At 39.6% G+C, this 21,880-nt stretch overlaps 3 protein-coding genes across 11 annotated transcripts in view; 2 read left to right on the top strand and 1 right to left on the bottom strand.

Annotated features, from left to right (window-relative positions):
- Window positions 1-10,300, top strand: part of CCPG1 (cell cycle progression 1) — a 21,116-nt gene extending 10,816 nt beyond the window's left edge. For all 3 annotated transcript variants that reach the window (XM_086848918.1, XM_023934048.2, XM_023934045.2), the window contains 4 exons: window positions 2,653-2,907; window positions 5,833-5,954; window positions 6,983-8,391; window positions 9,561-10,300. In XM_086848918.1, coding sequence (XP_086705044.1) covers window positions 2,653-2,907; window positions 5,833-5,954; window positions 6,983-8,391; window positions 9,561-9,738 — 1,964 coding nt within the window. In that variant the 3' untranslated portion in view covers window positions 9,739-10,300. The remainder of the gene's footprint in view (window positions 1-2,652; window positions 2,908-5,832; window positions 5,955-6,982; window positions 8,392-9,560) is intronic.
- Window positions 10,289-21,784, bottom strand: PIGB (phosphatidylinositol glycan anchor biosynthesis class B). The gene is made up of 13 exons (XM_086849748.1): window positions 21,654-21,784; window positions 19,060-19,754; window positions 18,819-18,949; window positions 18,481-18,600; window positions 17,712-17,816; window positions 17,446-17,576; window positions 16,699-16,839; window positions 16,220-16,271; window positions 15,578-15,789; window positions 14,286-14,350; window positions 12,323-12,533; window positions 11,397-11,577; window positions 10,289-10,779 (listed from the first exon to the last, which is right to left on the bottom strand). Exons 1-13 carry the CDS (start codon window positions 21,782-21,784, stop codon window positions 10,648-10,650), a joined length of 2,307 nt encoding a protein of 768 aa, XP_086705874.1. The 3' UTR covers window positions 10,289-10,647.
- RAB27A (RAB27A, member RAS oncogene family) overlaps window positions 19,036-21,880 on the top strand; it is a 32,042-nt gene continuing 29,197 nt past the window's right edge. For 2 of the 7 annotated variants that reach the window (XM_086848927.1, XM_086848929.1), the window contains exon 1: window positions 19,036-19,260. The gene's annotated coding sequence lies outside the window, so the exon portion shown is untranslated. The other 5 variants (XM_086848923.1, XM_086848921.1, XM_086848924.1 and 2 more) reach the window with 5 other exon arrangements.

The raw sequence follows: 21,880 nt of genomic DNA, 5'->3' as shown, positions 1-21,880 counted from the left end.
ATTTCTTCTAACTTAAGCTGATTTCATCATGGCCTTTAGTGCTGTGCATTCAATTGATCAGGTATTGCAGAAAATGTTGGGAGTACTTTTGCAATTATTTTAAATGCCAATGTTTAAGCAGTGGCAAAAAGTGGCAACAGAAATCTTTGCCATCCACTTCCTGTTGAGTGTTCTTTTGTGTAGGAAAAGGATGAGCCTCAGATTCTTCCTAATACTAAATTAGATACTAAAGTGTTCTACAAGGATTTTCTGCCACTTCTTTTTGCAAACCAGTTCCTATTTAGGCTGTCTTCATCATGCAAACAGATATGTTTTAATAACATTGCTTCATGAATGACATTCAGCCAGCAGAAGTACCCATATGCTGCAGTCAACTGTATCTGAGCTGTCTGTATCTGTGCAGAAATGTCAATTGACCTAATCTGATTTCTGGTGTATATCTGACACTTCAAAATCACAGTAGAAACTAAGAATTAGGACTGCTATTGTGGTCACACTTTGTTTCCTTCGTAGTCCTTTCCATCCTGATACCGTTAGAGCAATTTGTATTGAGCTCTTACAGCAGCTGTAAGGCAGTGTCATTCTTGCCTGAAAGTGTGATTGCTGTTGACAATTTGCCAGTAAGTGCTTATGAATGGCTTTAAGTGTCTCACAGCATTTTTCTTTCTGATTGTCTTTTTTTGTTTTCCTTTCCTATTCTTTGCTGTCCAGTGTATGTCTAAGAATTTTCTCATTTGGCTAGAAGCAGCTTGTTCCTTAACCACTTTTGTATTCCATGTGTGTAAGCTTCTTTGGTTGTTGAAGAACCCTAAAAAACCCACAGATGAGCAAGAATAACACCTCTTACTAAGTCTGCCCTGTATATTTCTCTATAATGTCTGACCTCTGCATTCTAGGTGCATTCTGAATGTTTTCCTTTGTTTTCCAGGACTGGGAAGTATGCACCTGCTTAAATGACTGATTATAAAATAGTGTCCTTCTCTACTAAACTGTATAAATTTAAGTGTCTGCATGTCTGAGTCGCTGTTTAAGTGATTTGCCTTTATTGACAAGTCTGCTTGGTTGGTCTGATTTGACTGATATACTAAAATAGAGTTTTTTATTAAGGGAGGAAATTGTCTTTCATAGTCTGTCATGTTTCTTGTCCATAGACTTAGAAATGAGAAGTGTTCCAGATACTAATTGGTGATCTTTTCTGGGCTTGATGCAATCACTTCTATTAAGCTGTAATTTATTTCAAATGAAGACTCTTAAGTAGTAATGCATTTTATAGATAATAGGTAGCACTGCTCAGCATTTTGTCTGCTCAGTGATGTGTGCATGGCTTTGCTCAAACAAATGATTTTTCAGTTGTGAACTGTTCAAGGACAGTCTCTCTATATTTGTATTATTACATTTTGAGTAATGGTGTTTGATATGAGAATGAACAGCCACATTTCTAGGAGGGGCATTAGCATTGTGTGATTATGAGTGGCAAAATTAGTGTCCAAGCTGGAGCACTTTGTCATGGCTGGAGACTTCACTGGTCCCATTGAATTTATTCCAGACATGTGAATTGAAAGCTACTTTTCCACCCTACTTCTGCTTCCCTGTGATATTTACCTTGCACATGAAAGTTACACTTTTAAAGGAGGGAGATGAAATGATAATTACTTACATACTGGATTATATAAATCTATTTACAGTATATGCAGCAAACATTTGTCCAAATGGGAACAAGCAATTACAGCTCTGTTATTTTCCTGGTTAGAATATGTGGCCTTTGGGCCATTAGAACATGACCATGCAAATGGTATAATAAACATGATTTTGCAAAAATTCTATAAAAGGTATTTTTTAGGGTTAGAATTTGTTCTTGTCTCAGATCTTGTACAATTTACCAAAATTTCAGTCAGGTAATAGAAGAGTGTTGGGACAGAACAAACAGAAAAGTAATTCAGTGGTTTTTTCCCTGTGCAGTAGTGGTTGAAAATTTCTTTTTTGAAAGTTGGGAAAAGATTTTAACAGTATAATAGTATATGGTAGATATTAAAACTAAACAAAATTGCATGTTTAAATAAATTTGTATCTTGATTTTGAATATTTCTAATAGCTACATTAATGAAACTTTAACGTAATTTTGTCTGAAGTTAAATGCAGATCACAGAATGAAGTTTTTTGAGAGTATGTAACAAAACCATGTCTGTCTTCTAGGAGGCCTTCTTTTATCAAGCCTTTATATTGCTCCTTCATTATTAATTATTTCAGTTTTAATAGCTGCAAGAGAAGGAAAACTGAATTCTTAGTCTTTCTACCTCATAAGAATTTGCAGGGGTAGTACATGTAGGTGCTTTAGGAGGCAGGATTGACTGAAACACTTCATAATGAGTTGAATGGTAAGATATGGGGAAGTGCCATACAGCTTTTTACTGATGATTTCTTGATTCTCTATCATTTAGCTTTAGAAAATTACTTTTTAACTTTAGAGAGCACGCATTACTTGCATAATTTCCAGCACAAACAATATCATTAGAATTTTGATTTTGTTTTATTAATGTACTCAAAGATAAACGCCAAATCTATTTTGCATAAATATTATGGCTCTTGATACTCAGTTTGCTCTTTAACACAATATTTAATGCATTTTAACCACCGCTATATGTTGCTTTTCAGTTTTTTCATCTCAGGCCAGCCCTGAGGAGTCCAGCAGTGATGAAACCAGCAGCCAGGGCAGCCCCGCAGTGCGCAAGCGGCGCCCGAGGAAGCGCGGGGTGTCGAGCTCGGAGCCCGAGGGGTCGGCACCGGCAGAGCCCGAGGCGGAGCCGCCCCGGGAGGAGCAGCACAAGCGCCAGTTCAGCAGTGGCCTGAACAGATGCATCATCCTGGCGCTGGTGATCGCCATCAGCATGGGCTTCGGACACTTCTATGGTGAGTTCAGGGAGAGCAGCACACGCAGGCTCCACGTCTTGCAGCAAATGCTGTTTTACTGTGACTGATGTTTCTTGTTCTCTGCTAACAACCTAAACCTAAAAGTGAGAGAAAACAACTGCTGCTGTATTGGTAATACAGGGAGGTCATTCAGCAGCACCACTGGATGCACTAGTGGTAGTAAATATACACTACTTTGTATAGTAATGTGGTGAATAGTAAATTTTCCTGAGTAACTCTAATTTCATATGAAAATACTCCTTTCTGGAAAGAAACGTGGTTCAGTTGGAGATAGGGGGTATCATTCTCTTTGGATTTAGTGTTGACTAATTGTTAGGAATTTAGCTTTTGGCACTTCTTTTGAGATTTGTATTAATTTTTCACTTGATCCCAATTTTTTTTATTCTTAGGTAAACCTGAAGGTAAGAGCCTTGAGTGATGTACTGTGGATGCTGTGCTTGCGTTCAGATTTACTTTCTAAACCATGTGTGTGTGTGTACACACACATCCATATATGTATGCATACTTACATTATGAAAATAAAACGAAAAATTGAGTCTCAGGGATTGCTGGTGTATGTGGGATTATAGGAACAACTAATCCAATCATACAAACATGTTTTATGTAGCAGGTATAGCAGGTAGTAGTAACTGGTTTGAAAACTGGTTGATGAACCATGCTAGGGGCATAGAGGAGCACGATGACCAGACCAGTCTGATACTGCTTGTGGTGGGAACTTGAGATTTCAGTTGTTAATCATTTCATGGTGTTTAGTTTGCTGTTAATGACAAATACTATCCTTTCAAAGAACTTGGAGATCTATAGATTAAAAATACATTTTGAATGTTGACTCAGGGTAACACATTTTTTAAGGAATTCACTTGTTCATGCATTGAATCTGTAATACTAACTAAAATTGTCATCACTGATGACAGTGATAGCAGCATTTTCAGCAGAAAGAAAGCAACTCTGTGTGGCTTCAGTTTTTGCTTCTTCAGGTGAAAGTTCTTCATGGTTATGTGATAACTCATCTTTCTACCACTAGAAAGGAAGTGAAGTCCTGCTTCTATCTTCCTGTTTTTAGGTTTGTGGTTTTTTTTTTTTTTCCAACAGGAGCTTGCAGAGAGAAGTCAATCTCCCTAGAGGGCTACTTTGCATTTTTGTGGTTCAGCTTGGAATGAATGTTTCCCACAGTACTCTTCTAATGTTAGGCTAATTATATATATTCATATTATAGATATGAGGATAGTGTTTTCCTTTTAGCCCTTTAAGACTTTTAGAAATGTAGAAAGAAACTAGGGTTAGATTTTAATCAGTAACTGTATCCTCATCAGTACTAAACTGAGTTAACTGGCTTTATGATGCTCTAGGAAGGAGAATTGAAAGAGGGCAAACTTTTCAGGTAACAGATGAAGCTTAAATTAGGTAGAAAGTCCTTGCCAGAAAAAGGTCCCATTATGGACATTCAGATATTTAATTTTTTTCTTTAACCAGAAACTGCAAGGGGAACTATAGCTATAATGCTAGGGATTTGGATTGGTTACTTAATGAACTGGATACTGTGATTTAGAGTACCAGCTGGAAACACAAGCTAATAACTTAGGAATGGCACCTCAATATGTTAATTTTCAGTGTTGCTAAATGTAATTTTTGCGTACTGTTCCTAAATCAAGGTTTTTTGATAAGGAGAGAAAGAGAGCTTTAAGAGTTTTTCTGTAATTCAGGTACTACCTAACATGAACCCTTTACACTAAATGATGATTTTTCAGATGCAGGCTTTAGATTGTTAGGATCTATGGACTTCCTCAAAAGTATCTATAAAAGTTAAATATTAATACCAAATTTTTGTTAGTATATTTAAATTCACTTATGAAGGGATCTGTACTCCTTCTAAGAAGTGTTTACTAGGACTCTGCAGACTTAAAATCATTGCTGTAAAAATGTTGCCTTCACTTAGCTGAATTGTACTATTATAGTTCATCTTGGTTTAATATAACAGTCTGTTTTCAAGGTCACACTTGACAATAGATAAAAATAAAGAGAGGACAAAACATTCCTAGTGGAAGTGTACTTACAGTGTTCTGTTTAACAATATGTCTTCCCCTCTCTTTAAATACAGAAACAGAGCTCTGAATATGCTGCATTGGTTTTGAAAGAAATACCTAAAAATTGCTGTTGCCTTCCTCTCTAGAATCAATTCAAGAGAATCTTAAAAGCAAATATGTAAAATCTATATAGTGTTAGGATTTAGAGAATATGTGTTCGGTAAAGAAGTAACAGTCAAGAAGTTGTTATTGAGAAAAAATCTGGCTAGTACAGCAAAGATACTTTTTATGAAAACCAGGGTGTCTCAGGCTTTGTCTGACAACTGAAAAACAGGACAATTGCTTACTCTGCAGCCTATTGCAGGGCCTGCAATACTTGCTGCTTTGTGAGCAGTGTGTAATAATTGTATTTTTGCATGAAAATTTAAAAAATACTGTGCTAATACCCTCTTATTCATGTAATTCAATTAACGGTGAAGGTTGTAGTTGTGAAGTGTATAATGCATGGATCAATAATCTCCCTTTTATCCTGGTTGACTTGCATGTTACTAAAAAAATTGCAGGGAAGTCACAAATATTCTTTCCAGCATAACTTCTGTTGATTTGGATCTAACTTATTTCTATGTAGTGTTCCAAAATTCCTTTATTTGTTTTCAATGAAAAAACAGCGTAGAAGCAAATCTTTGGGTCTGAGAAATTATTTATCATTGAAAAAAAACAATTTTGCTACAGCTAAACACTGGTAAAAACAGGGCTGAAATGGCAAGGTAGGAATGCTGTTGAATTTGCAGAGAGGATGAGGGTGATGTTTAGGTTCCTCTGTTCCTCTAGCTGCTTACTCTGAGTCAGTCTATCAAAAGAAACCTTTTTATCTTTGTAGGTACAGTGCAGATCCAGAAACAGCAGCAGTTGGTGACAAAGACACGTGAATTAAAAGATATGAAAGATGACCTTTACCAGTGCCAACAAGAGCAAGGAGATCAAGTGCACCACAAAGTGGGGGTAGGTGTGAGCTTAGCTGGAAGACATTGCATTATTCTGTCATTATATATGTGAATATGACACAGAGTGTAATTTCTCATACAAATCCATTAAATTTTTGTCTTTAGTAAGTTCTTTCAGAGAACTTTCCCCTGAATTCTTAACAAATATTTATGTTGATTGAATTTGCTCTCGGAATGTGTTTAAACAATACTGGGTTTTATGTCTGTAGTCTAGGAGTTATCTGGACACAGAGACTGTTTCCTTGTGATTCAATGCCATGTTCTTTAATGAGGACAGCTGAAGTAGAAAATGCTTGTAAAAACGTGTTGAACCTACAGATTTTGTGAATTTGCTTTCTAAATTATCAATGATTATTAATTTTTAATTCTTAAGCCATACTTCTGTTTTTTACTGTTGCATCATCCAGAGAGAAGATATGGGAGTCTTTTTTTTTTTTTTTTGGTTTTCTTTTATGTGTCTGTTAGCAGCATTTGTACATAATTCAGTATGTTCTAGAGCTTGTCAATGATGCTAACAGACTGGGGAGCTCCTTTTGTGTCAGTATATAGTTTCACAAACAGGTATTTTCAGCAACAGATTTGGTTCAAAATCAGTTTGTGAATTTCTGCCCCAACAGCTAAATGTCTTTGCTTCTGCTAATTTATTTTTGTAAACTGTAAATCCAGTTTGCTGAACATAAATCAACAGCAAACATGCACATTTTGATTTCCTTTTAAAATGTTAGAATTCATGTACCAATCTGAGTATCCTTTAGCTAGTTAAACCAATACAAGTGAGGGGTGATGACCTCTGGCTGGCTGGGGGAGTTTCTCACATGGTCTTCGTTGCCAAGAAAGTGTGTGATAAACAAACCCAACTGAGATAAACAAACCAGCTCTATTTTTGCATCTTGCTGCGCATGTTTCACTGCATCCAAAATGACAAGTAAGCTCTGTTTGGGCTGCCTTGGTTTTTCATCCTTCCAGCTAAAATTGTAACAATTCTCATTGTAGTATTTCTGCTTGTTTCCTTTTTGTTTCTTTTAGTCACTCAAGGGAGACCTTGCCACATGTTTGACCTTTACTGAGGTGGAGAAGAAATCCTTTGATTCTCAAAGAAAAAGTCTTGCTGCAGAAAATCAGCACTTAAGAGAATCTCTAGAGAAGGAAGAAAAAGCTTTGGCCTCACTTCAGGAAGAATTAAGGAAGCTAAGACAACAAATTAGAAACTTAGAAGATAAAGGTAGTAGCACTGAATCTATTGTAATAGAAAATCAGAAACTAAGGGAGCATTTGGAAGAAGAAAAGCAAAGGAACAGCAATTTTCTCAGGCAAAAGGAAACACTCTTTGCAGAGGCACAGATGTTAAGGCGAGAACTGGACAAAGAACGTCATGTTACAGAAGCTCTGAAAAAAGAACTAGAACAGTTAAGTTCTCGTCAAACACCTGACAGTGCTAATGATGATGATGAGACATTAAGAGAAAATCAAGAAATAGAAACTCTACGAGGAAGACTGGTAGAACTAGAAAAAAAGCTAAACTTTGAGCAACAACGCTCTGACTTATGGGAGAAGCTGTATGTTGAAGCAAAAGACCAATCTGAAAAACAAGAAATTAATGAAAATGGACAAAAGAAAAGTGCTAAAGGGCAAAGTAAGACTAGAAAGAAATCAAAGGAGACATTTTTTGGTTCAGTTAAAGAAACTTTTGATGCTATGAAAAATTCCACAAAAGAGTTTGTAAGGCACCATAAAGAAAAGATTAAGCAGGCTAAAGAGGCAGTGAAAGAAAACTTGAAAAAATTCTCTGATTCTGTAAAGTCTACATTCAGACACTTCAAAGATACCACAAAAAACATCTTTGATGAAAAAGAGAAGTCATCAAGCGATAAAAGACACGAAGCAAACAAGAAAGCTCGAACTTTTTACCGAGACCACAACTCCTACGAGAATCTGAAGCACATGCATTACAGGGGACCTCACATGCCAAAAGAATCCAGAAATGGCAGAAAACATCATTTTACAACATTTGAAAAAGATTCAGATTCCCAGAAATGTCTCAATGATCATTTGTGTAATAGAAAACAGCAGTTTGCCCTAAAGGGCTGCTCTGGTATTTTTGAATGTGCTCATCAAGAATTCATTAGTCTCTTTAACAGAGTTTCAGATCCCATCAGGGTGGATGAATTTAATCGGCTAATGAGAAAGTATTTGCAACAAGTTGTACATAACTTTCATCACTGGAGAGAACTAGAAAATTTCATCAATAAATTTTTTCATAATGGATTGTTTATACATGACCAGATGCTGTTCACTGATTTTGTTAATGATGTCAAGGATTACCTGGAAGATATGAAGGAATACCAAAATAATAATGAAAAGGTTTTTGATGATTTGGACAAATACGTCTACAGATACTACTTCCATTATGATAATTCACCCCAGTATGGACCCAGGTTTGTTTCCATGTTTCCTGAACTTGATAACACAAAGAAGTGGTTTTTGTAAAGACAACCAATGTCCTTATTGTAATGAATGGTCTTTGAGCAGGTATGTGTATTTATATGTGTGTGTGTATGCATATAAACACACACATATGCCAGAAGGCTTTCTGAAGGACTTAGCAGAAATACTAGATTATGTTATATAAAGTGTATCTGTAGCACCTTTTATATAAATTTGGTATATTTGTGTACATAGCACAATCTGATGTTTCTGCTGGGTTCCTTAGAAAACTGTAACTGCCAGTAGGATTTCTTTAGACTGAACAGCTCTAATTGCTGGTCTGGTGGAATAAGTAACTGTCTTGGAGCATTAACTAGGCCTTCCTTGTTGTCCTTTGCTGAATGAGGCTTTTGAGTGTATCTGAGGTGTCTCCAAGTCCTGTTCTGGCAGATACATTTCACCACTCTTGTAGATTAATGTAATACTGGGTTAGTTTGTATGCCCAGAGCTCATCACATAGCAGGCTTTGGTTCACATCCTGACCCTGACTAAATTTTGTTCATATTTATTCACAATGGCCCTTGATGTCAATTGTTTCTTACATTCCTTTCTTGGATATAAAGGTGTTCTCAGGGCTTTACAGATTTACATTTGTATTATTTATCATTTCATGTACTTTACTGCAGCTGGAAGTCTGAATTATTAACTACTTTGGGGTTGCTAAGTATTATGTGAGGTAGCACTTCCTTCTATTGAAAGCTGAACCATGAGGGTGATAGTCCTATTATTACCCAGTTAATGTGGTTTTGACAAACACATGAGGTTTATGATTTTATTTATAGTCCATCTTCCTAAATTATTATCAAATTATTTTAAAATTAAATACCTAATTTGTGAGAATTTCAGTTTGCAGAAAAACAATTCCAAATTCTTTTACTGATACTGTTATACAGAAGCTTGTGATATCAGCTGCATTTTTATTTTTAGAAAGCATTTCTTTTATATATACCATCTTATTGATGATTTAAACAAAATGCCTCCCCCATTTTTCTTACAAGCTAAAGGACTACTTACTAATTTTGTTTTCAATGAACTTCAGCATGTTAAAAGCTGTACTTGAAAATGTAATTGTGTTTCAAAATGCTTTTAGTAGTAATAAGCTTTTGTTTACTCCTTGCAGTCGACCTAAAAGACCTTTTACACAAACTGAAAATTCCAGACATGAAAAACAAGCTCAGAAGTACCAACACCGTAATAAAAGAGAAGGTAAATGGCATAAACATGGTCGCACTAATGGAAGACACATGGCAAATCTTGAAATAGAGTTGGGGCAACTACCCTTTGATCCAAAATATTGAGTAATTTATTGTAAAAATTAAGATTAAAATTCACGTACTCTCTGCAAACTAATTGTTTTTCAACAAAGCAGCAAGTTGCAAGGTTTTTTCCTGAATAATTTGATTTTTACACATTTTTGTTAACAGGCAGAAGTCAGTCTTTCTAATTTGCATATTCTGTACCGTTGCTTTAGCTGTTCTTTGGAAGTAAAGATAATTTGGGTGCCAGCAGTATTGTTGCAGAAACTAGGCATGCCATGACCTGTGTATGAAAAAAGGCTTAATTGCATTCCATTAGTGTAGTTAAAGCTTGAGCCATGCATAATGTACCAACTACTAACTCTAATGTTTGATATACTAACTTCATCTCATCCTTCAAAAAAATAGGTCAACATCGTGGTAATGTATTTGTTAGTGTTCTGTAACTTTATATTTGCTTCCTGTCTTTGGGGGGGTTCAAGAGCCTGTTGAATTGTGAAGAATTTGCTGTGCTGCATTCTAATCAGCGTGCTGATTTAAACACTTGAAATGTCTTGCATATCTGCATATTGTAGAAGAAAAATAAAAGACATTGTGGGTAAAAGTCTTTATTTATAAAAGAAATTTAGCATAGCTGTACAGTTCTATATGTACAGTCTTGTCTGTATTCTATTGCTTAAGTATTCATATGGTAACTTTGGTCTTCCCAATGTGTTGTTAGGTAGGTCAGCAACCCCTGCCCTACTGCTACTGCAGCTGCCTTCAGGAGGAGGTTTATGTGTTTGCAGGCAGCCTCTGGCTGCCTCATGGGACTTCCTATTTGACTTCCCCAGTTCACACTCACTGCTCTCCTTTCTGCAGTACAAGATCACAGCACAGCTACTGCTATAGTACAGTAGCTTTTGCTATGCAAAACTGATCTCATTAGGTCCAAGGTCTAGGCACTGATCTTCAGGGATAATTCATTTCAGTTTTTCTCCTGTAGATGGAGATGTGGCTTCCAACTCGTCCTTGAGGTACATGAGTATGAAAGACAGTGGCTGTTTTCTCATAGCCCCTCAAAGCTAGAAATGATGATATTTCCTGTAAATGAACATACATTAATTTCCACAGTAATAAAGCACAGCTGGGAGCATAAGAATAGTGTTCCAAAGTCTCCTGACAACCATCATTTCAACAGTCCCTGGGAAGCTTTATCCTTTATTTTAGGAAAGCCTGCTAGAAAAAGAAGTACCTATCCTGTTTGATCCTGTCCGGAGCGGATATTCACCAGTCACCGCTGTTTGAGTGCATGGACTTCATTAAAGATTTGAGGGGTTAAAAGGTACTGTGACTGCAGGTGTTTTTGCTTTTCACTGTTGCTTACTTAGAAGTGCAATTTCTGGGGACAGATGGCACATTTGTTTTAACATGGATTGAGAAGAATTCCATAAAACATTACTTTGTGGTCTGTAGAATTAGCACAGAAGAGAGGGCATATTAAATATGAACATTAAATATATATAAATGTGAACATTAAATATATATCAGTGGAATGATATCAATACTCTTATTATGGACTACAGGGGTCAATTTTAATATAAGCTGTGTTTTAAAAAGTTGTGGAAAATAATTTTCAAAAATTTTAACTATAACTCTTCCCTAATTTATTTTGCAACTTATCCTCAGAGGTAGTTTGTTTCACCTTGCAGTTACCATACCTGTTCTAGCACACTGAAGAGGATCAAGTGACTGGGTAGTAATGTGTCATTGTAAAACTCCTTATTCAGCCAGCCAAGTGGGTTAGAGTAAAATACATCTGCTTCATCAATGTAGCTCTCATTGCCAGTTAGGTCTGGGGGACACTGAAGGAATCTCATTTTTAGAGGACAGTGAACATGACTAGGGAGAAAAACAAAAACACACATTTCTTGATAAACTGACCAGAATCAGAAATTTGAAATGACTCATCTAAAAGGTACCTCAGTCAAAACAAAAATCAATTAATTTTTTTTTTCCTCAGAGTAGTATTTTCTTCCTTTCAATACTTCATATGGAAGCAAAGCAGAACAAGCAGACTCAGCTTCAAACTGCTCGGACTGTGTTAGCAGTTAACAGAAAATACATTTATCTTAATAAAAATACCATATGCTCAACATCAGTTTCTTAAAAAGGTACTTTCCCATATCAGCTTCACTATTTATATCTGCTTTAACACTTTGTTTACTTTCAGGACCTGCTGCAAACCTTCTGCAGTGACCTAAGTCATTCTGTTATAATGTTTCTTTACTACCTAGCAGCAGAAGTAAAATCAATACAGTTTGATGGTAACAATTAGTGTTTGGTTTTGCTACAAACGATACCATAATGAAGAAGTATGACGTACTTGGAGAAGTCATTAGACTTTCTGCATATCCTCATACAAAGCTATTTCACAAAAATTAATAAAGCTTAGATGCTGAATTTTATTCTGTGGTATAGGCATTTGGTTTATATCCCCTATTCACTCTATTAGCTGTATGAAAAAGCAAAAGTCTTCCTGTAGACATTTCTCTATCTCAATTTATTAAGCCTTGGGAAAAAGAAATCTTGATTTGTGCTTAAGAGTTTGGATGTTAATGTAGTGCATTGTTAACACTTTTAATACCTGTAAAACGGAGTAGAATGGCATGGCATCAGGATGAAGACAAAAGCTTGTGACTGCTGAGAGCTATTGCAGAGCTGCTGGATGTGACTCATAACATCCAGAGTGCCTCGCTGGTGAACCAAGCCTGTGTACAGGGCTGGGACTAAATTGGATAAGAGCAGGAAACTTGCTGCAGTTTTCTTCCATGCTTTCAGGTGTTTTAATGAATACCCTATAGAAACATTTGAGTAAATTTGGGAGATAAACAATTCACACATTTTTGAAAATACCCTAATACAGTGGCAAACCATTACTCAGTCAATAACAACGCTTTGCTTTGAGATACTTTACTACAGTATTGTGTCTTCACTCTTTGAATGGAAATTCAAACGTTAGACTTTGCTCTTTTAATTCTTGGATTTAATGGAGTAAATCTTAAGCACACACCTGTCTCCTGAAATACAGAAATACAGTTTCAAAACCAGTGCTTTGTCTCTTTAAATTCAATTTCTTGTAGTGAATAATAGTCCATTCAGTAGTTTGGATGAATGATATACGGCAACTTTCTGAGGTGTTCTGATTCAAGCAAGTCCATGTAGAGCCAGAATAAATGGTAACTACATGTGCATGGGTGTGGTATTATTTTTCTCCAAAATGCTGAAAATTACAACATTCCTTTATTGTTACTGAATTTTGAGCTGCTGGACTTGGAAGAGCATACTCCATTTTTTTTCCCCATCTCCCATTGCTGCCCCTTTTCCTCACTTTTCTTGAAGGAGCTAATAATGGGAAAAGGCAATTCTCCTGGTGGGAGATGGTTGCAGAAGTTCCTTTCTCACATCCAGCTTAGATGAATACGGCACAGACACCAGCTTCATGTTGCAGTCAGTCTGAAAACTCTTTTCAAGTCATATGCTTGTCAGTAACATGAGAAAAATAGTTTATGTAGCTTTGTGACACCTGTACTGAATCACTGAAAACAAGCTATAAGGCATGTTCCAGAAATCAGTAACAAACAAATTAAATTAGTCTTCAGTTGGTCAGTTCTGCCAAATTGTATCTTGGATGAAGATTAAGTCTACAATTCACTTGTGGTTTAAACACAATTGGTAATATTTTATTATGGACATTTTTTATACTGCTTTTGTGAAACACTCTTGGCTTATGTTTGTGTGCTTGGAAATTACTTTGAAATTCGAGTGGAGTTTTTTCTGCTTTTATTTTACAATGTTTTGAGCAATTAAGATCACTTTGTAACCATGGACTTACCAGAAATAACTTCTGTAGTTTTTTTAAGTATCCAAATGGATGATAATCAATTGATAAATTGAATAGATGACCTCATTCCTTTACAGACATGAAAGCTGAGAGATACTCAGTATTTTTTGTTATTTGACTGGAATTCTTCAGCATGTAAGGTAGAATGGGTTCATCTTGCTGCTACTGAACTAAGCCAAGACTTATTACATATTTGATTTTAGCAGAGAGCAAAATAATTGAAATAAGATTTACTTTTGTTTAGACTAGCAAAATAGGCTAAAGAACTTGTATTTAAACTGAAGCTATACAGCTTCATGTTCCAGAAGTTTTAATCTTCCATTGTAACATCTGAATCTAGAAAAGGGTAGTTTAATTTTATTTTGCATAATGAAAGACATTTGTCAAGCATATTTGAAAGTACTCTGCAGAAGAATACTGCAAAGAAGCCAAGGAACAAGATTCATTTTAAGGGTGGCAGTGCTGAAAAGTTAGGACACAACTGTCATGTTTTTGCAGGAATACCGTTACCCATGCTGAGGATTCTTTATCTGTGCTACAGTCACTTGCTCTTCCTTATCTTTTTCTTTTTTTAACTAGTTGTAAGAAATGGCTAGGCTAATTTTAATAATCCTTTATCAAATACCTACAATAACCATTAACAGTCTCTCTCTGGGTAAAAATTATATCCAGGTAAGGTTGCAAGACATTTGAAACCAATGCTTACCACAAAAAATCATGCAGAATGGCAGTACTGGATAGATGAACCTGAATTCCTTATGGCTCAGTGTGCTGTAATAAAATATATAATAGTACATCAAGAAAGTTAAATGCTTCAGTTCTGTTGGCAGAATGTGTTTCAGAGCACAGAGGACTGGAAAAGCACATGCATGTATTAAGAAGCTTTTGGTACTGAAGCAGTTAAAAGTAAAAATCCAAATTCTCACTTTTGAAGAACGTAAGTCCATTTGAATTAAGATTATTTAATCAGTTTAAACCAAGCACTGGTAAAAATTCCTGGCTACTAAAATTAAGTGGTCTTGACAACTACATGTAATTTAGCCAGTACTTCACCCATCTGTTTTCTGAAATAAGACACAATATACAGTGTGGATGAAAAGCTAAGATTCAAGTGCCCATTTATATCTAGCAAATTAAAAGTCACCCCTGCAAATACAACAATAAACCATTTCTCATGCCGACTTTTTGGGCTTTTTTGGGGATTACAGCAACACTCATGTCTTGCAAATCAAAGATGCTCTTACAAGACTATGGGAAGTGAAAAAGTCCTAAAGCCAAGAGAGCTACTTCCAGTTTTGCGTTGGAAAGAAGAAATGGCATTTCTGGTCTTGCTACTGTTTTGCTGTAGTCTATTACTACAATAGCATAAAAGTATTTATTGCTTCATATTTATTTACATGCTGTATTTTTTCTTGTCTGAAAGTGTCTCTCCTGTTTAATCTACAGTTAATTCTGATGCTTTAGAAAAAGCTTACCTTTTCTTATACTTCTGAGTTTAAAGTTAGAAATACAGCCTTATGATAGTTAAGAGCTGCGTGCAAACTTGTGAATGGAGTAAGTTTTAGAGGCCTAAGAACCTCTCCATCTTACTGAGGATGTATTAAAGAATCAAATGAAATGGTGTTTTCATTAATAGGCATCTAGTGAATTCATTTTTCTAACTAGTTCTATTTTTGCTTAAACACCTGCTGGGTAGTTGAGTTGAGATTTGGGGATTTTTTTAAATTTCATTTTCTGTTGCATTTCATGATGAATTATTTTGCTCTTTAAAGGTCTAATAAATTCTAAAGATGTTGTCACATTTTGGTGACAATGCATGAAGCAGTTTTGCACAAAATCCTAGAACCAGTTTTATATGACTGCATTTCTTGGTGTTTGAATAGTTTCAAGTTTTCTATCACTTCACCTGAACACTATGCTGCTTGGTTCTGGAGTGGACATGAGCTTTGCAAAGAACACAACCAGTGAGAGGCAGTAATTCCACTCAGGAGAGATTACCTGTACACCAGCACTGTCCAGATCACTGCCAGTAGAATGATGCGGTACCTCCTTGGTGCCAGTGCACAGCCATGAATAAAGAAAGGCAGATGGGGACCCAAGATGACTGGGAGTCCCTGAGTGAAGTACCAATGCCAAGGATGAGAGCCGTAAAATGTTCCCAAATTCTGCAGCACGTTGAATTTCAAGAAGTTCAGCTGAACCAGTACCCACTGGAAGAGGCAGGGGGGGAGGTAAACACAAATCCGAAGTCAAACCCAACAGCTACATTGAATTACACAGTCATCACTCGCCCTATATAATACATTTTCACTCCTATTTCAGGTTGTTTTTTTGGGTTTTTTTTTCACTAAGACTCAGCATGGACTTCCTATATTTAGCAATTAATCACAGAAGCGTGTGATTTTGTTGATAATTATTGAGATCTGAGCATACTGATTTTATGGAGTAGTCCATCATTTGAAATACCTGAAATACCAGTGTTCAATGGTTTGTAGGTTAGGATGTATGATTATACTCACCAGAGATCATAGGCCAGACACTGTCACAGAAACAAGAGAAGTCAGAGAAGACTGAAATATCCATGAATGCTAATACTAAACCCCAACCTTCTTCTTACAAGACAAGTTCAAAACAGCTTACCTCACCAAAAAATACACGGTCAATTATTAAAGAGGTTCCTATTGTGACCAATCTGCAAAAATGAAAAGTTTGTTGCACTGATACTGCCTGAATTGCTTTTGTCTTTGGAGAAGATTTGCTATCTTCTCCAGATAGCTGTCAAAACTCTAATTCCTAATATTTTAGAGGTTACCCATACTCATGACCATTTTATAGTGGCCACTTGCCATCACCTGGTATCCTTGGCACAATCCCAGATTAAGCTGGAATGCTGCTCGTGTCTCACCATAATAACATCTTTCCTGGTGGTTTTTTTGCAGCATATACAAGAGTTTAAAGGAAACATTCCCCTTCCTTAAACTTTTGCAAAAGGACAGGACTCTGTTCTCTTTTTTATTTACATGATACCAGGTTTTTTGGCTTGTCTGCTTTTGTAGTGGTAAAACCCATCTTAAGATGTAGCTATGCACAGTCCCAGTTTAAAATGACAAAGAACTTACCCAACTGGAATGCAGTTGTGTAGGATAAGATCTGCTTTCCTCTGTTCTTGCAAAAAATGGCTGAAGACCAAAGGCATCCACGGAATAACAGCAGTGGGACGAATAACAATTGCAAGTGCTACCAAAGCCAAATACTTACAACTAGAAGGAAGAAACATAAAAAACCCAGCAGCTTATCAAAAGGTCTGGTCAATTATTTTGCAGACAGTGACATTTCAACAACATTTTTAGTCATGTCTCTGGCTAAAAGTTTTTCATACTGCAGGTAACTGACTCTCTGAGTGCAGATACTCTGTTTTGCTTGGAAGGTTGCAGCTCTAGAATTGCTTTGTTGCAATAGAGTTGCTAACTAGAGGTACCTACGTTAAAATACTGAGCAGTAAACAAAATTGTGATCACAAACCTCTGACCCCAAAAAGCCTTATCTATCTTTTCCAAAGTTACTATATATTCCAGTTTTTTAAGGTTTAAAATAAAGCTTCTCATAAAGTCACACTTAGCAAAAGGAAATGGGAATAGCTAATTTTACATACCAGCTATAACATAATCTTAAAAAACATTTAGAGGAAATACTGGAGTATTCCTTCCATGAGACAGAACTCATGCTACATGAATGAGGGGGCTTTGGTTGCCTTAGATGTTAAGAAGAAAACTAGCATTTTAAACAGTATCAGTAGACTGGTGTCATCCCAAACCAAAAATTTGGACTGTTAGTATTAAGAGAAATATTAAGAGAAAGTGTCTCACCTGTTCCCCATCTTCGAGCCTTTTATTGGATAATAGGAAAGAGCAAAAATGGTAAGAATAGTCTCCATGGTATTTGTTAGAGTTCTGGTACAGGAATACCATGTAAACCAGGAACAGATTTGGCAGAAGAACTGAAAATAATTATGAACAAATTAAAACAAGTTCACCTAAATGAAAGTGGCAATTCTTCAAGGTGTGTCATATAATTTTGCCGTTATTTACCATACAAGACCAGTATTTATTAACATGAATAATTTGTGACTCACCACGAACTTTGCTGTTTCTGAATTTTCAAGGTGTTGCACTAATGAGTAAAGCTTCACATCCGCAAAAGCAGCCAGCACTGCCTGTGCAAGCCTAGGGACCCAGATCTGTGTAAGCAGAGAGAAAACTCTACTTGCAACAAACAAAGTTAAATTCCAAGTTTTAAGAGAGGACTGAATTGGTGAATACTGATTTTATGTATTGCAATCATAAAATTGCAGGTTCAAGTATGAAAATAGTGAACTGGTGAATATTCTCTATTGCTTTTTATGATTTTAAAAATGAAACAGTAAGGTCCTTGGGTAAGGATAGTATTTCTACCAAAACAGAGAATGTCTAAAGTTCAGCTGAAAGTGTTTAGAGATGGAAAGTAGAATTATCTGGTTTACATCTCCAATAGAAATCAAAAGGGACTGTTGTTAGTTGTTGTGGGTTGAGTACAAATATACATTGCTAAACACTTTGGAAAACTGAACTACTGTGCAATTATGATGTACTGGCAAACACAATCAGTATGAAACTCCAAGAAATTGATGGAGGCAAAGAATAACCCTCTGCAGTGGCAGGCATCAGTGCTGTGACTAGAAATCTATGAATGAGTTCTGCCCCCATGGGAAATCAGTGGGGTGGGTCTCTGTACTCACATATCTGTAATTGCCAGGCTCAAGGCTTTGCATTTTACTCGGGCAATGATAAAAATACACTATGTTTAAATACAATGATTTAAAATTGAATTTTAGTAGCAGATGCACATTTTTTGATGATACTCACCAGCAGCTGAACATTATCCTTAGCCAGCAGCTGTAATGCTTTGTACATGCTTGCAAAGATCAGTGGGTACGAGTAGCCCCTTAAGCTACTTGTCCATTCCCAAGTCAGGTAACCATAATTATGAATATTAAGGACAGATCATGACCAACTGAAAGGAAAAGCTTCACCCGAACCATCCTGGTCTAGACCTTTCCCCTTGGGCCAGAACGGTGGGGTGTTTGTTGCTGGTCAAGCCAACACCTTGTTCCCGGGGAAAGCCGTACCCGAGCGCTCCCCCGCCCACGGCACCGCGGGGCCCGCGGGGAGCGATGAGGGGCCGCGGCAGGCGAAGGATATTTGAAGACCATGCGATGGGCCACCTCCAGCGACTGCCAGTACTCGTCCGGGACGAAGCTGGTCTGGACGAGGAAGCAATTGAGCGTCCGCAGCGCCAGAGCGAGCGCCAGCAGCGGCGCGGGCGCGGCCGTACCTGCGGGTGCGAGGCTGGTTCGTCACGGGCCCCTCGGGGACCGTCCCGCGCCCCTCCGCGCCCCTCCCCGCCCCTCTCGGCCCGGCCCGGCCCGGCCCGGCCCCGCTTACCGGCACCTCGCTGCGCGGCAGCCCCGCCGGCCGAGCCGTACAGCACCGACCGCCGCTTGCGGAGCCGCACCGCCTCCGGCATCCACGCCCGCAGCACCCCAGCCGGGCATGCGCGACCGCGGGGGGCGGGACAGCGCCGGCACTTCCGTCCGGTGCCTGCAGCGAGCGGGAAGCCGGGGCTCTGCCGTGTCCCGCCTTCAGGTGAGGGCGCCGGGGCCGCGGGTCGCAGCCGAGCAGGGGCCGCGGGCCGAAACCCGCCCCACGCGTGTCCGTGAGCGCGGCCGCGCCGCCTGCCGGCATGAGGGGGCGGCTGCCGCTGCAGCAGGTGGCCGTGGCCGTGGCGCTCGGCGTGGCCAGCGGGCTGTACATCTATGGGCCGCTCTTCCAGCCTCCCGCGGCCCCACACGGCCCCGCCGCGCCGCCGCCGGACACCGCGCCCGAGAAGAGGCCCTGAGGGAGTTGTGAGGCGCCGTTCCCGGGCACCGCCTCGCAGCCCGGCCCTCGCACGCCCCGTCCGTCGTGGGCAATGGAGCCGCTCGGAGCCGGCGCCACCCTCACCTGCCGGGGCCGTCCCGCCCGACCCGCCTGTGGAACCCCGCCCCGCGCTGGAGCTGCAGCTGCGTGCCCGTGTGTTTGGTATCAGACTCTGGGACGTGAATCTTGAATCATGTATGACGCTCTGAACGTCTGAAGGTCTATTTCACATCTAAATTTAAATAACATCAGGAAGCTCGAAAAAGAAAGTTGCTGCTGTGTGATTACGCTTCATGGGTATTGTTGGATTGCCTTTCATCTGATGCTCCAAGTGATAAATACCATTTTTCTCTGCTTCTCACTGTTTCAATTCTTAGTATATCAGCTCGGTTGGGAAAGCAGTTGTGCAAATGGCTGAGAAGGGACCTGCACCCAACTTTGACATCCATAGCTTATAGTCAGTCCTGGCCATATGTACATACACGCACGTACCACATGCGCATATACACAGCTTTCATTCCCGACAGAGTGAGGCTACAGTGGATATAAAATAGATAAATCTGCCTGAAAAATGGGTTGTACTTGGAGAAGAGCCTCAGTGTGTAGTTTAGGAAGACAGCATGGCTCTTGGAATAGGTGTGGATTAATCTGACCAAACAGAATCTCATACTTGGGGAAACCAGGTCAGTAAATATGTCAAGACTTCAGTAAATCTAAAAAGAAACCAAACCCAGGAGATCTTGGGACAAACTTGTGCCAGGATTTGATTTTAACACAGAACCTTGTTTGGACAGAATGAGGGAAGAAACCAGTTGTCTGGGTGTCTATATTTTAAGCCAGGAGCAATATGATACCTGCTGTAGTGATATGGAAGCAGTGGTGGGAGGATAGCAGTAGAAGGTGGGCTGGGAAGTGCAGCTGAATGCAGTAAATGCAGTTTGGACATGACATTATGTGGACAGTGGCTTTAAACTGAAAGAGAGCAGGTCTAGATAAGGTATTAGGATGACATTTTTTACAGTGAGAGTGGTGCCCAGGTTGCCCAGAGAAGCTGTGGATTCCCCATCCCTGGAGCTGTTCAAGGCCAGGCTGGACAGGGCTGTGAGCAGCCTGGTCTGGTGGAAGGTGTCCCTGACAATGACAGGGGGTTGGAACTGGGTGGTCTTTAAGGTCCCTTCCTATCCAAACCATTCCCTGATTCTATGAGGAAATGCCACAAATTGCCACAAAAGTTCAGTGCAAATACTGCATTAATAAACTGCTGCAGTGACTCCAGCAACTTCCTTTACAGTACCACTATGTATTGAAAACATTATTTTGAAGAGGTGTGGCTCAGGTCTAGTAGACACTTCATTTGTAAATATAATGACTGGAATTGTCCATAAAGATGGTAGTTGAATTTGAAAAGCCCCAAGAAAGAGAAGGTCTGAACTGCAGGTGGAAAAGGTTATTGATGCAACTGAGCTTAAGACTCTGCTTGATGAATTCTTGAGACTGCTGGATTTAAAGCTTTTATTGGGCAACTGCTGAGCGTGAAGAGCACGCTTGCCTTGCGAGGGAAGGCAGGCAGCCAGCAGGCGGCAGGAAGAACTCATTAAACCCACAGTGGTGCGCATTAACCGGGCACCGCGGATTTTCGCTGCAAAACCTGTTCTGCCTCTCATGAATTCTTACTAAACGGCGCGAGATTTTTCAGGGAGGTGGGGAGGGAAGGGCTGGGGAGCCAGCCCGGCCAATGCCGCTGAGCACCGCGCGGTGCTGCCCTCGGGCCGCGCTCAGCCCGCCCAGGTGGCCGCGGCGGGGCCGGGACACGCCGGGGCGGTGCCGCCCGGCCCGCCCCCACCTCGGGCTGTACGGGAAGTGATGTTGCCTTGACGGAAAAGACACGGTCGGAGCCCAAAAAAGGGCAGGTGCGGCGTGACGCGGCTGCGGGAGCTCCGGCGGCCGGGAGGCGAGCAGGTAGGGCGGCAGGGGAGGCGAGCAGGACAGCGAGCAGGGCCGGCTCGGCTCGGCTGGCACGGCCGGCAGAGCCCCGGGACGGTGTTTCGGGCAGGGACCACTGGGTGCCGGCGTCCCGCGGCTCCGGAACAGCGACGCGGGCTTTAACAAAGGGGCCTCACTCGGGCGGTCGGAGCGAGCCGTCCGCAGCCTCGGCCCTCGGGCTGCCCCTCAGGTGCTGCCCCTCACGGCTGCTGCCGTGAGCGCCCACAAACAGCCCCGCTCGGGCCTTCCCGCGCAGCTGCTGCAGCATCTGCGAGCTTCCCAGCGCTCTAGAACTGCGTTTCTTTTTACTGAGGAGAAGTGGATTGCGTGTCTTGTTTAAATTTTTAAAAAGGCTTTAAAGATG

This window comes from Cyanistes caeruleus, chromosome 13 (genome assembly GCF_971803275.1).
Source record: "Cyanistes caeruleus chromosome 13, bCyaCae1.hap1.1, whole genome shotgun sequence".
Lineage (NCBI taxonomy): Eukaryota > Metazoa > Chordata > Aves > Passeriformes > Paridae > Cyanistes > Cyanistes caeruleus.
The sequence above is the reverse complement of the archived record's forward strand: the minus strand, read 5'-3'. Positions and strand labels throughout refer to the sequence as shown.

Bases quoted from the DNA above. Each gene is read 5' to 3' on its own strand.
- PIGB (XM_086849748.1), bottom strand. From the start codon at position 21,784: ATGCTGCAGCAGCTGCGCGGGAAGGCCCGAGCGGGGCTGTTTGTGGGC. The intron at 16,840-17,445 runs GTGAGACACTTT...TCTTCCTTCTAG, and splicing joins GGCTCGAAGATGGGGAACAG to TTGTAAGTATTTGGCTTTGG. The intron at 14,351-15,577 runs GTAATCTCTCCT...ATTTTATTACAG, and splicing joins TGGACAGTGCTGGTGTACAG to CACACTGAGCCATAAGGAAT.